This window comes from Microchirus variegatus (assembly GCF_963457635.1).
Source record: "Microchirus variegatus genome assembly, chromosome: 1".
Classification (NCBI taxonomy): domain Eukaryota; kingdom Metazoa; phylum Chordata; class Actinopteri; order Pleuronectiformes; family Soleidae; genus Microchirus; species Microchirus variegatus.
The window spans coordinates 17,329,069-17,342,937 of NC_139802.1; the positions used below are offsets into that span (position 1 = coordinate 17,329,069).

General features: G+C 40.3%; 1 protein-coding gene across 2 annotated transcripts in view; it reads right to left on the reverse strand.

Annotated features, from left to right (window-relative positions):
- Positions 1–13,869, reverse strand: part of grik2 (glutamate receptor, ionotropic, kainate 2) — a gene marked incomplete at both ends in the record, with an annotated part of 185,142 nt that overhangs the window by 84,613 nt on the left and 86,660 nt on the right. For both annotated transcript variants that reach the window (XM_083900835.1, XM_083900836.1), the window contains one exon: positions 13,221–13,394. In XM_083900835.1, coding sequence (XP_083756961.1) covers positions 13,221–13,394 — 174 coding nt within the window. The remainder of the gene's footprint in view (positions 1–13,220; positions 13,395–13,869) is intronic.

Consider the following 13,869-nt stretch of genomic DNA (forward strand, 5'->3'; position numbering starts at 1 on the left):
TTATGGAAACACCTTGCTATCGATCAGGAAAGAAAATAAATTGTGATTACCACAATTGTAAAACGAATTATATGAGCGTCACAAAATCTTTTACAGATGCTCTCTGTTCCGCATTTTTTGAAGAAGAAACATCAGGGGTTTAGATGCACTACTGGATGCACTATGAACACAATAAATACTGCTTAATATGTTTCAATGGCAAACCCTCAAATGAAGGAACTTGTGGATGTCTATAGAGGACAGTGTTTGATTTTCATCTCTAGTGAGATTCAGTGATAAAAACAAAATGACACAAACTATTGTTGTCCCATAAGATTGGGTTTAATCCAGCACATAGTGTGACTAGCTTTTACCTAATTTAAGGATGCCTTTCAGTCTGTTGTTCTTCATGTTTTCTTCCCAATTTGTTATGTGCAAGAAAGAGAAGACATTGAATTGAATCAACCCACTTCACTTAAAAGAGAGATTATTATGGATGTGGATGCCTTCTGTTCGAATGAGGGGAGACTTTGACCTCCTCACAACTTGGTTTGTTAGGACTTTAATGTAACATTACTTATTCATGACTGAATAAACAACAGTCAAAGTTAAAGCCTGAAAACAGAAGCCAAATTGGAATTACCACCCAGTGGTTTTATGCCTCTGCTGACTGACAGTTTCAGTCTCCACAAAGTATTTCCCATGCTTACGGACTTGAGGACATGCATGTCCACCATGACCTTGACATTCCCAAGATGGACCTAAACAACAACAACCAAGAAAAAATACAAGCACATTCATACATTAAAACCCTAGCGCTTTGTGTTGCTAAATCCTCGTGGGTCCTTCATTTTTTGCATGGTAACACCTTGAGTCCCTTGTTCTTTGCTCAAAAGGAGAGAGCAGAAGTGGAAATACAAGAGCCACAGACACAGTAATGTTGTACCAACACATTTTAAGCTTGCTTCCCAGAGCCGCCCGAATAATGTGCAGGGTGTTTGACACATTAGATCCTCTATTCTATTTCCCTCTGATAGCTTTGTTGCCTCATCACCCAGTACCCACCCAAAAAAAAGAAAAGGAAGGGGAGAACAAGGAAGAAAGCATCTGTTGACAATGCCACCCATTGAGTCCACTGTGGTCCATTATTGGAGCAACAGAGAGAGAGGTGTGGGTGGTAGATTGTTGTTATTTGGACACCATCCACCCCACCTCCAAAACCCCATTTCCACCCCGAGTCCAGTATCCTGCAGGGTGTCTAATATTGTCTTGGAAGCCTCTGTGGTGAGGATATTGAGCAGTGCAGTAGGTGAACAATAGGAGGGGTGCGTAGAAGGTGATGTGTGTGTGTGCGTGTGTGTTTGGATGTTTTAAGGGGTTGTTATTGTGAAACAGAAGGAGAGCAGTGCTGCCGCCACAGTGCCAGGCAGGACCTAGGATAACGGAGAACTCAATGGAGTGTTAAATGGGAAATCATCTGTTTTCAGCCACAGATTTAATGTCATTGCTGCTCTCACACTGCTGCACTCTGCTATTCTCTGCTGTCTCCCCCTCCTTTGTCTCTTTACTTCAAGTGTTTTGTTTTTTTGTCCAACTTAAAAATTGTTGGGGGTTTTTCCCCCTTCCTTGTGTCGCTCAGCCATCCCTCACTTATGTCCTCGGCCTCATCATGGCTCCTGCAGGCCCTCAGGTTATTTCATATACCGTGGACAGTTTTCCGCCTCATGTTCTCAATGGGCCATTTGGGTTCACAGTGTCAGTCCATGTGCCGCTCACATCATCTCTGTCTGCATAACACTTGGAGCATCTCTCAGCAGGACATCTCCATTAGCAACTTGATAAGACAACTGCAGAGAACTATAAAAAAAAAAAAAACACCTCCACCTCCTCCGCCTCCACTGCCTCCAAGACCTACTCCTCCATCTCCCTGGCCAGATTAACTGATCCATTTGCAGCCTCAGTTAATGGCTTAACTCATCAAGCATTATGGCTTTAAAAGAGGACACGTTGATTGAAAAACATTCCTGATTTGTGATTGTTTTTATGTTGTTTTTTTTAAGCAGTGTTAAATTAAGCAGACAGACATTAAGTTGGACCCTTTCTCTTGCTTGAAGCGGTTGAATGAGTTGGTGATTCAGTTGGAACTGGCTGCACCATTATCCTTTCACAAGAGCTAATTGATCCCCCATACTCTCCATTTGCTTTGTGGGGAGTGGAGAAAAACAATATCCAGCATATGGGTTAGTCTGGATAAGCAAGTGCCAATAGTGGAAATGTAGCCTTGGAAATAGCCAAGAAAATTAAAGCAAAGGAAATAATTAAGAAAGGAGGAGAAGACGTTTATATGTGCAAGTCCCCTAAATTTTATGAACTCGTTAAATGATAAAGCTGGTATTGTGTGTGACACACTGGATGACTTATTTTGTGTGTAGAAATGTGTTTCATATACAGATGCAGGCTTCTTACAAGTCTTTATGTACATAGTGTAAATAAATCAATCATATTTTATTTATATAGCCCACAGTTTACAAAACACAGTTTGTCTCGCGGGACTTCACAGGGTTGGTAACAGCCTCTGTCCTTAGAACATCGACCAGGGTAAGGAAAAACCACCAGGAGTGGAGTATTAATTGCAATAGTAAAAATATACACATGATACATAATACCAACATCATTTAAAATACATACTGTTAGAGTAGCTGTATGTGAATGAAGTGATGCACTTGGTGGAATATAAAATCTGAGAATTAGAAATGGGGATGGCAGACCAAAAAAGCTCCATCCTGTGTTAAAAAAATAAAAAATAAAATCACAGTGACCTTGCTTAAAGTGCATGCAGCAGACGGAAAGTCCACAAGGTCCATCTACCCTGCCCGAGGCCACAGACTGAGAGAGCAGCTATTTATCTGCTTAAACAGCCTCGGTAAACCTGTGAGGGAACCGTTTGATAAGAGTCTCGCAGTGAAGTGATGAATGGCATGAAAAGAGAAGACGCCAACAGAATATCATGCTTGCTCAAAGCGTTTTTTGATTTCAAGGTAAACATATTAAAAAAATAAATAAAAGAAAGGCAGCCCCGGGGCCGTTCATCAGGGTTTGAGCTTCTTTTGTGCCGATGAACCGTCTGAACATCATCAGACCTAAATCTGACTCATCCACGGTGTTTGATCATGTTCGCCAACGATGCACCGCAATGTGAGAGTGACTTTTGTGAGTCAGAGGTGGCTGTGTGATTACATCACACAACCTGTTCTTTACACCACATGTTCATAGAACAGGACCATGCATTAGGTCATGATTGTAATTACGATGGACTATAAAGAGCACAGCAACTGGATGGAAATGAGTTCTTGTAGAAAATCTCAAGACTTTTATGCTGTTTTTTGACAAAATTCTACTTCAGGATTCATTTGCATGATTGCTAGTTGTGTGGGGGGTCGTAACAGTTCAAGCTGCGAGAAGAAAGGAACGGAAAAATTACGATGACAGAAAAAAAGACTTTTATCTGCTCTGTTTAGAAGTCTCTATATACTCTACAAAAATATTCATCACATACCCAACAAACTGATAACTTTTAAAGAAGATAATGAGTGTAGGATACTGTACATACAGGTACTGTACATATCTCTCTCTCTCTCCCTCTCTCTCTCTATAAATATATATATATACAGTATATCATTTGAAAAAAGAAAAGAATTCTGATTGTTGAATCTTGTCTTGGGTAAATACAAATATTTTGGGACCCATACGGCTCACGATTGCAGAGGTCATCGAATAAAGGTAGAATATCTTGAATACACCAGACTCCTCTGTTAAATATTGAGATTTTAGAAATGTCCTTGGTAAATGTTGGAGATTAACGCATGTTTTCAGGAGTTTCAAGTCTTTTTATCCGGTCTACACCTCGGCATTTTTCGTTTTGATTTCTGTGTGGGACGTCGCACTTATGACTCTTTTAGTGCCGACATTCTTTGGACGCCACGCTTCAGTATCGGCTCAGCTCGCTTGGAACCTCGCCAGAGCAGACACTAAAAATGTACCAAGTACCAGGTTATCCCCAATGGAAAAGCAAGTGGAGTCGAGCCACGGCGTGCTGAGTTGAGTCGTGCTTGAACTGTGTAGTGGAAAAACTGCCATTTGTCACCTCATCTGCATTCTTGCATTCGTTGCCTGGCATACTAATGCTTAGGCCTTGAATGGGCTGTAGGCATGACTATGTGCAGAGCTTTGCCATATTGCTTTAATAGCACAATCCAGTGTCCCGTGACTAAGGCACACTGTCAGGAGGACTAACAGTCTTAACACTCAAGTGCATCTGATGAGTTTTTCCCAGCAAGCAGATAATGGGCACAGAAAGAAATCTGCTGTGAGGACCCTTGGAGAACAACTCTGTATGGCTGCCTGGGTGGGATCAGGATGTTGTCAGCATGTGTACTGTAACATGAAAGGGCTTTAGAGTCAGCTGTAGCTTTTAATATAACGAGTGTGCTGCTGAATCACACTGAAACAATATACTGTTGTGTACAGAGGCAATCATTTGATATGCTGCCAACAGTGACCAAAAGCTGGAGTACACACACTGCCGTGTCACACAGCAGTCATTCATCAGCGTCCAAGTCTCGCCAGAGATGGTGGACAAGCATGCTGAAGGTTACTCTATTGAGTGTGAATCCAGTGAACTGGGCATATTTCTCAAATGTGTTTCTCTTTTTTTTCCAAACAAACATGAGGTTGCACCGTCACTCCTCCGTCCTGTCCACCACATTGTCTCAGCAACCTATGAATCGCTGCATGTGTTTGACACACGGTCACAAACAATGCATCATGGATAACAGACGTAAAGAGGTGATTATTGCAGATGGTATGATATGGCAGGTTTTCATTTGAAATATAGCTGATAAAAGCCCTGACCAGTACGATATGGGCCAAATTTATTTTTGGTTGCTAGACTGATTCATAAACTACAATATGCAACACTATTGCATATCACAGAATTGTTGCATAGTCTTCACTAATGGGAGTAATAGTAGAAGTTGTGTCTCAGCACAAGTCTTAATTTCCTTGAAAATTGCAGGTTTGTCAAATCAGTCTCGCCAAAATGTATACTCCCACCTCAATTATTTTTTTAATAAGGAATGTGTTTTCTCCTAGATTACATTTGTTTTTGACATATAACCAATAGTGACACAGTGACTTACACTTTGAGTGTTGCGGGGGAGCTGGAGCCAGTCCCATGCTAATATTGGCTGAAACACAGGGTGCACTGACAGATAAGACTATTTAGTTATGCCAACATAGAATATATGGCTTATGAGAGTTTATATGATAAAAGTGGAGTTAGTGGCTACAAATGGTGAAATAAATTTGACTAATCAATATATAAATAAGGCTAAATAATTTGTTTTGTCTGTTGCTGACTGTTGTTGATTCAAGGTTTATCTTATGTAAGCATTTCAACTGAATGTACTGTACTGTTAAGTCTGTGCGCATGTCTATTCAAAACATGTCTCTCTTGTAAATAAGACTGCGGGTCTCAATTAGATTACCTGTATAAATAAAGGTTGAATGAATGAGAAAGGAATATTTGATTTCCTCTGCACTCTCCGTTTTAAGCCATTGTTCCAGGAAAATGTGATTGTTGTTTTACAATACATTTCCTTATGGCTACTATGGCTATTACACACAAACAAAATTGGTGCATAGACCAATAACATTACTGAAGGACTTAGTACTTGGACAGAGGCAGAATGAGCTTTGCTGCCAATTATGTCACAGTGGCCAACCGCATTGCCATAGAAAACTGCTCATTAGCTTAGAAATAATTTTCCCCAGACACGTCAGTGCAACTGGTGACACGAACACAGATGCAATATTAATTACTCTTTCTGTTGGCCTAATATTTAAACAAATATGATGTAATATATGTATATATGTATATATATATATATATATATGTATATATATATACATATATATATATTTTTTTTTTTATAAACAAACCTTAAAGCTGGAGTAGGCAACATGTTTTATTGATTATTGATAAATACGTCCATAAAAACCTCTCAGCATGATGTAAATCAAGTGATCTGAGAGAGTTTGTTTGGTGAAATCTGACCCATAATGAGAGACTTAAACATATCACAGGGCAGTTCAAAGACAAACAGACAGAGAGAGTAACTGCAAACAGTGGTGTTCTTTTTATTTAAAGGTCACTTATCCAGCACTGGTACTGACAAATAATAGACTATTAGTTCCTAGGGTAGATATGCAATTTTCAATTTGGGGATTTGGATATTGGATCTCCCAAATAGTAATCCATTAATAGGCATTTTAGCATATGCACTAAACTGTCTGTTGTTGTTTTTTTCATTTTAATCTGCTGGGAAAGGAAGTAATTTGCACATTACATACAAACACATGTCTCATGCTTCACATATAAGGGAGACATAAGGTGTAGAGGTACACACTTATGTTTCTATTCAGTGACAAAAATGTACTTTCAATTCCTGTGGCAATATTACTATGGTTAAAAATAGATTGCGTTAGAAATCAACTGGCAAAACGGAAAACTTCCAATCCTTCAAATGCATGGTGTGGAGAGCTACATGTTTCATATAGTCCTCCCTCTGGAGCGTGCAAAACCCCTGGCTGACACTAAGTGGCTCGCTGGGTTGACTCTCTGACGCTGGAGTCACTGCTCCTTATCCTTGCCAGTGCCGCCAAGCACCCCCAGCCACTGCAAATGTAATGCCAGCTGCTGGAATAATGTCCCAGCAACATGTCACTGCCAAATTTCTTCCCCGGCATGTGGACAATACCAGAGCCAGTTCCAAGTCTGTGAGCCAGAGGGGGAATGACAGAGAGATGGCTCTACGCACACAGAGAAGCAGATGGACTAAACTAGGCTGAGAGAAGCCTCATCTAAGAGGAGGGGCAAAGGACACAGTCTAATGACATCATCTATGCATAGAGTGTGGGGCCCATCGCCAAAATGTGAATTAACCAAATATTAGCCACCCGTTAATGAGAACTCTTTCAAACAGCTCGAACTCTAGACAAAGGCTTTGGAAGCATTTCAAAGCCACAGCACCAGCCTCATCAGGGCATATTTCCACAATGCAACACAAAAGCTGTGTGCCTTGGACAATAGTCAGCCCATCGTAAGAGCATGATCTGCGTATGAAACAGACATGCACAGCCAGGATCCTGCTTTGTGAGCTTGTTGTTTGCTGGTGACAGGTTCAACAAACTCCCGCTCCTTATAACCACAAGTCAGCACCCACAATCAAATCCACTCATACTGCCACCAACCTGAGTTTACCCCTGACCCAATTCCCCCTTAAGTCAATCCAGAGCAATGTTTCCCAGCCTGGTCTGCCAGTCAACAAAGTCTCCGATGGGACTGCATGACTGACAAGCTGGAGCAGGAACATGCCACATGAAGATGAAGAAAACCTCTTCTCTCAATCCCTCCACTGGTTCTGTCCTGTTGAAGATCACTCATGTCTTTTTTCTCTGACAGTGAAACGTACCAACCTATTTCAGATGCGAAATACGTTGATATTTCACATCTGACCACAAAGACTACCACAAGAAACGTTGTAAGTTCAACTTAAAATATGAAATGATGTCTGTTTCCATCAACAAAAGCTAAACTGGTTGCTGATATTAATCTCAATCATTGATCATCGTAAGAACAGATCATTAAAATATGAGAAAACCATAATAAATGGATCATTCATAATAACAACATTTATGTTTTAATTACCCCCTCTTCACCTTGACAAGCAGAAATACACCACAAAATGGAATTAATTAAATATTTTTTTGTATTAGAGTTCAACTTGGGATTTGACCTCCGCCAATGAGGTATATGTTTTCGAGATTGCTGTCTGTCTGTCTTTCTGTCTGTCTGTCTGTCTGTTAGCAACATAACTTGAAAAGTCAGGGACAGATTTGGATGAAATGTTCAGTTAATATCTGCAATGGGACCAGCAACAGTGATTAAATTTTGGGCGTGATCCGTGAGAAGGGGCGGGTGTAGGGGGGCTGAGCTGCCTTCGTGGAGGTCTGCGCTCTCCGAGTGCTTTTCTATTATCTTTGTAAAGCCCAAGAGTAAACTAACCACATATGACACAAACCCCAGCGCAGTTACTTCAGTTTGCTCTGTTAAAATGTAACAAATAGCCTTGAGGTCAGGTGCTGCATTCAACTGTCGTCATGTACGAATCACATACTGGATGCAGCCAAAATAGACAGAATAAAGCATTTACATGAGTCAAGTAGGTCAGGCCGGCCAACGTGACCAAACTCAACACAAGCCTGGATTTAATTTCAAATACCTTGTTTGACCCACCAGGTGCTGTTGGGTTACTACATTTGTATACAGATGCATGAATACCCTTCACGTGATCGTCATTCTTGATTAAAATTGAGCAACAAATATAAAAATTATACTAAGTAAGTAGTTTTACTGGCAGCCACATGCATAATAATAGCAAACTGCTATTTGTCATATGACTCATTCAATCCGTTCCTGTTGCCCACCACCATATGTTGTTTGAGTGATGCTCGGATTATATGAATCCTGGAATATGTCTGATGTCTGAGTGATTCTTTTTTTTTTTTTTTTTGTAAAACTCTGACTTTGAAATGGTATCTGTCAAAAAAAGAAATAGCTTTCCATCACGGCCACATTTAAAATGTACCCACAGGTAAAGCACATTTATGGTAATATGGAAACAGAAATGATTCAGCGGCAATGCCCATGGCTTTGAATACCAACCGTGTTTTGTAGCAGCAACAAACAGAGACGACCTTGATAACTGAAAGGTTAGTACGTCTGCGTGGACCTGGTTAAAAGTTAAAGTCTCCACTGCCCAGCTTATGACAAGGAAATAAAAGGAGAATTTACAGTCATGCCTGAGAGTTTTTTTTTTTACTTGTTTTAATTTTGCAGTGCACACAATGAATTAGACAGCAGCTGAAGCAATTAACAAGGAAAGACATTATGGTAATGAGAGAATGGAGCTTGTAAGGTCACTCTCGTTACGCATGTTAAGCCGTGACTCAGGGCAGGGATTCTCTGCCACCAGAGTCAGTGATGGAAGCACAGAGGAGCGAGGTGCAGAATTTGCTTATCTGATCTGTCACACACAGGCATATGCTGGTGAAAAAAGACGGTCTCGCAAACTGCCTATTAAATCAACTTTATAATGTGGTGCAGTGACAGAGGATGCAGAGTTTTCAGCTTTGGAGGAAAAAACAAGGTGAGAGATGATGAATCGAGACAAGATGTCATAAGGACTATGACAACGTTCAAATATTGATGTGTAGGATAGGAAATACAACATATTAGTATTAACTAAGACATCATTTATCTTAGTTAATACTATATCTTCTTTTTTATTTATAGTAGCGATTTGGGGTTTAAGATTTGACAGCCCTTATGTCCTTGTTGAGATTTTTTATGTTGTTCGCCTCAAGTCAATTGCTTAATACATGATTATTATTATTATCATGCATGTATTTATAATTTGTTAAATTATGTAATAATGACAGCCGCTTTGATGATGCATGTCATGGGATCTAGAAGAATTCTGAAATGTTATTAATCAATTCAGTAAATAATGTATCACACAGTGGATGCAGCGTTATTTAACACTTTCCTTTGTATTTCCGTTTTTTTTCCAAATCCACTGTGGATGGTTTGAATTTTGCGGTGAAAATGATTGGAGTTTCAGAAGTTCAACAATACACTGTCACAGTATCCTGTTTTAAAAAAGAAAAAATGTGTTGCTTCCTCTGTCGTTGTTGACTGAACTGTTCTTGGCTCCTGAAAAGGGACATGCCAGAGCCTCTGATATAGGGATTAGTAAATAAGGGAAAGTGGGAGTGACTTCAGACACAGACCACAGTCAATATTGCACTCAAAGGAGACGAGTAATTTATACAACAGCGGAATAGTGTTAAATAAACAAGGCAAAGCAGTAACAAAATCAAAGTCAGCAGTGTAAGGACAGAACAGCACAAAAGGTCCACTGTAGCTGAACTGACATTTGTTTGCTATCGTTCATTAACTCGCAGAGCATTTGCACCGGGGACCTGGCACATCTGCTTTACTGCAAATTTGAGTTACTTAAATTCTTCTATATCCCTTTCCTATTTATACCATTGTTCATTTTTTTTTTCATTTGTGTTTGTTTGTATGGTTTTCTGTCTCCACAAAATACCAACACAAATTCCTTGTTTGTTAAAAGCTACCTTGGCAATAAATCAGATTCTGATTCTGGTGCAAAGCCACCACAAGATAAACCCACTGACTGTAGCCGCAGTGCTATTGATAATGTTGTTTTTTGGTCTTAAATCCAGCTGGTGTGAACAAGCCCTTGGACTAATACACTGATTTTACAGGTCAAATATTTGTTTTTAGAGTTTTAGAGGAGCTTTGGCTTAGCAAATTGTTTGTCCACCTTTAAGCAGGAAAACACAAAAACTCCATCAATAATAGACTTTGGTGGGAGTGTGCTGTACAAGCAAGGAACTCTTTGAATTTTGGGGAAGTTTTTGTGAATTTCTCAAGAAATAATTAAAATATGATGTTGAAAAACAATAATGATCACGTGTGTGCATTGGCAGAGCACTCGTTGTCAATTTATAAATAAAGGTTGCCGCCACCACAACCACTACATGTAAAACAATGGTGCTTAATGGATAAACAGTGCAAGGAGGTGAAGTCTTTGGACTGCTCACTCAGTGCAATCTGTCATGATCTGCAGGTCCATAAGTTACAGCACATCAGCAGTTCACCACTTAACCACACACAACCGTAAATAAAGCGCACAAATGAAGCCGTTCATCAAAGGTTTATGGAACCTTTCACCATGTCAATATGCATTAGCTGCTGACTGATTGCCATTTGTCTAATTAATCAGTCCCCACCTTAAGACTCATATGCCATTAATTCACTGATGAGCAGGGTCACAGCACACTCAGCCCGCATAAATCTTTGCCTGTCACTGATCCAAAAATAACCACCTTGTCTGATGAGTCTCTCCAGCACAGCCCGGAATCAAAGAGTCAGATGTAAACACAATGAGGATACTAATTTGCATCCTCATCATCTTTGAGTTGACGTTCATAAGACATCAACTATTGAACATTTTTTTTTGGGGGGGGGGGGGGGGGGGTTGTGTTGTGTTGTGTTTAGAAAAGGTCCAGTCATTACACACAGTCCATTTCAGGTCTCAAGTGGGAAACGGTATTGATTCAGCCACAAATCCCAACAAAAGGGGTTTACACTGAGTAACACCCACTCACTGATATGAATCCAGAAACATGACTCAGCAATAACTTCCATTTTCAGAAAAAAAAAAGAATAAAAGAAAGGATTCTGTGATTTCCCAAAGGTGAGCCCCTGCTTTCAATCAGCAGCCAACATTTTGCAACCGCTTTCCGCCACTGATGCTGCACAACTGGATTCTGACTAACCAGCTACAAAATTGAATACCTCACCATTTCTGGAAATGAAACACAACGACAGATTACACTTCTGCCTCTCCTTCACCCACACACTCTGTCTTTCTTCTTCTCATCTTCATTCATCCCCCTCATCTCATATCTCTTTCCTCCTCCACGACTCTCTTTTTTACTTCTCATTCAGTCTCTGGTGGGTTGATGTTTTTTGGCAGAGCTCCTAGATAAGAGATTGGTATGAAAGCTGCGTGGAGTAGCAGTTATTACAGGCAGCGTGCTCTGATCTGAGATATTTCAGATCACAGTAAAAGAGACTCTTCTTAACATACCCAGGGGCTCACTGCTCGGGGCACCAAGGTTTTCTATTTGACTTTCTCAGATGACTGGGAAGTTGCAGTGAGAGAAGTCACTGCACATTCAGCTGAACAAGTCTACCATGTCAAGAACAATGCTTTATATCTTAAACAGTAAATGAGAATGGCTTCAAGAGTTCTGTTTTTTGTTAAGCTGTCCAGTTGGTCAGCTTTGAGAGTGCCCAAAATGTGCCATAAAATGCATATTACTGTTTTAAGGAGTTTTATAGACATTCAAACTTCCAACTATACATATAACGTACTGTAAACTAAACAATATGCAACTCCTCCATTTCTATATGGACCCATTTTCCTTAATTTGCAAGTTTGTCAGCTCAATTCAATCAGGGTGCACCACTGCTGCATCACATTCCTGTAATGGTTTCAATGTCCACTTTAAGTGTTTCATAGGCAGAATATAAAATGCTCCATTTACAACTTCATTAAAAAGTGTTTTGCGTGCTCTAATTGCAAGTTGATAGAGCTTGACCACATAAAACTCGAAGATTAATTGAGGACAGATTGTGATCCGGTCAGCCAAACCAGCTCCACAGTTGGCCAGGGACACATTTTGACAATGTTTAACACAAATACAATAAAAAACATATGTAGTTACATGATCAACAACTGTAGGGGTGGAAATAATACTCATAATAATAATAACCACATGTAGTCATTCCCAACTAGCAAAAAGTACCAGAATCAAAGCATTCCAGCAGCCTTTAGCCAATGAACACAAAGGAGTCCTCATTTCCTCATTGTATTCAAGACACCTGTGGATGGAGACCTGCTTTAACACGACAATGATGAGAAAGCAGCTGGACAGAGTGATGATTCGCAGACACATTGAACATGTTTGCAGATCATGCAGGGACAGATACTGTGGAGAAGGCAAACCACGCCATTCTTTCTCCTTAATAGATTAGAAAAAAGTGACACACACAAACATGGTTTTGTGAGACTTGTATAAAAGGAGAGTCAGTAACAACTACAACTGACAGAGCTGTTCATAAACATTCTCAGGGAATTGCACGTCAGTGATTCACGCTGCATCCGCATAAATACATCATATGCTGATAAAAAGGAGCTGTGTGTGAGCCATCACAGAGCCGCTCCACTAGCACGCTTGATGTTCAGAAGGGAAAATGTGCTTGCTGCAAAGCTGCGAGCAACAGCTCCCATTACTTTGAGTGAAAAAATTCTGACATGGGAAAACTCATGAAAATGAATAAACACATAAAGCACACTGGGTAAATATAGGAATTCCATTCTCGCTTGGTTAATTTTTGATAAGTTGGGTGTCAGCAGAGAGTATATCAGAACCAAGAGAATCAGCACTACTTGCTGTTGTATACATGTATTACACTTTTGTAGCTGCAGATCAACTTCACTGTATTAATTTAAGAGACTCACGGTCATGAAGCCGTCCAGTAGACCAGAGTCAGGTTTTGGTGGCGCCTGCAGTCGCTCCATGGACCATTTCTCAATGATTGAGGCCACCTGGCTGTTCTCGGTGTTGAGGATCCGGAATCCTGTCATGTTCACACCACTGTATCGGTAAGGCTCTACATCAAGAGCAAACAGATCCTACAGGGAAAGAGCACATTTTAGGACAGCAGAGGACAGACAGATTAGAGCTATTGAGTAAAAACAGACACAGCACCAAGTGTGAATATGTTGACCCTTGCAAATAAAGGAATTAATGAATATCCTTCTTCAACTCAGAGATTAGTTTGGGCTTGACTGGATTTGATAGAGAGATACCGGAACAAGGTGGTACATGAGGGTCTGAAAATGTCTCTGTGTCCTTGTGCACTTCTCTGGCCCTAACGTATGATCTTGAACTAATGACTGACAGCAACGCCAAGGTCAACACCAAGGTGATCAGGTATAAAACTACATCAGCCAGGACTGACAAACTGGGTCACTGATCAAACCTTCCGTATTGCAACAGAAAAGCCATAACACAGATAGACTAAGCGAACAGTAAAGAGAAATCTGGCAGGAAATGGGTTGCCATATGTGGCCTCAGTATGTCTGGGATGTTCACTCTAGGAGAATT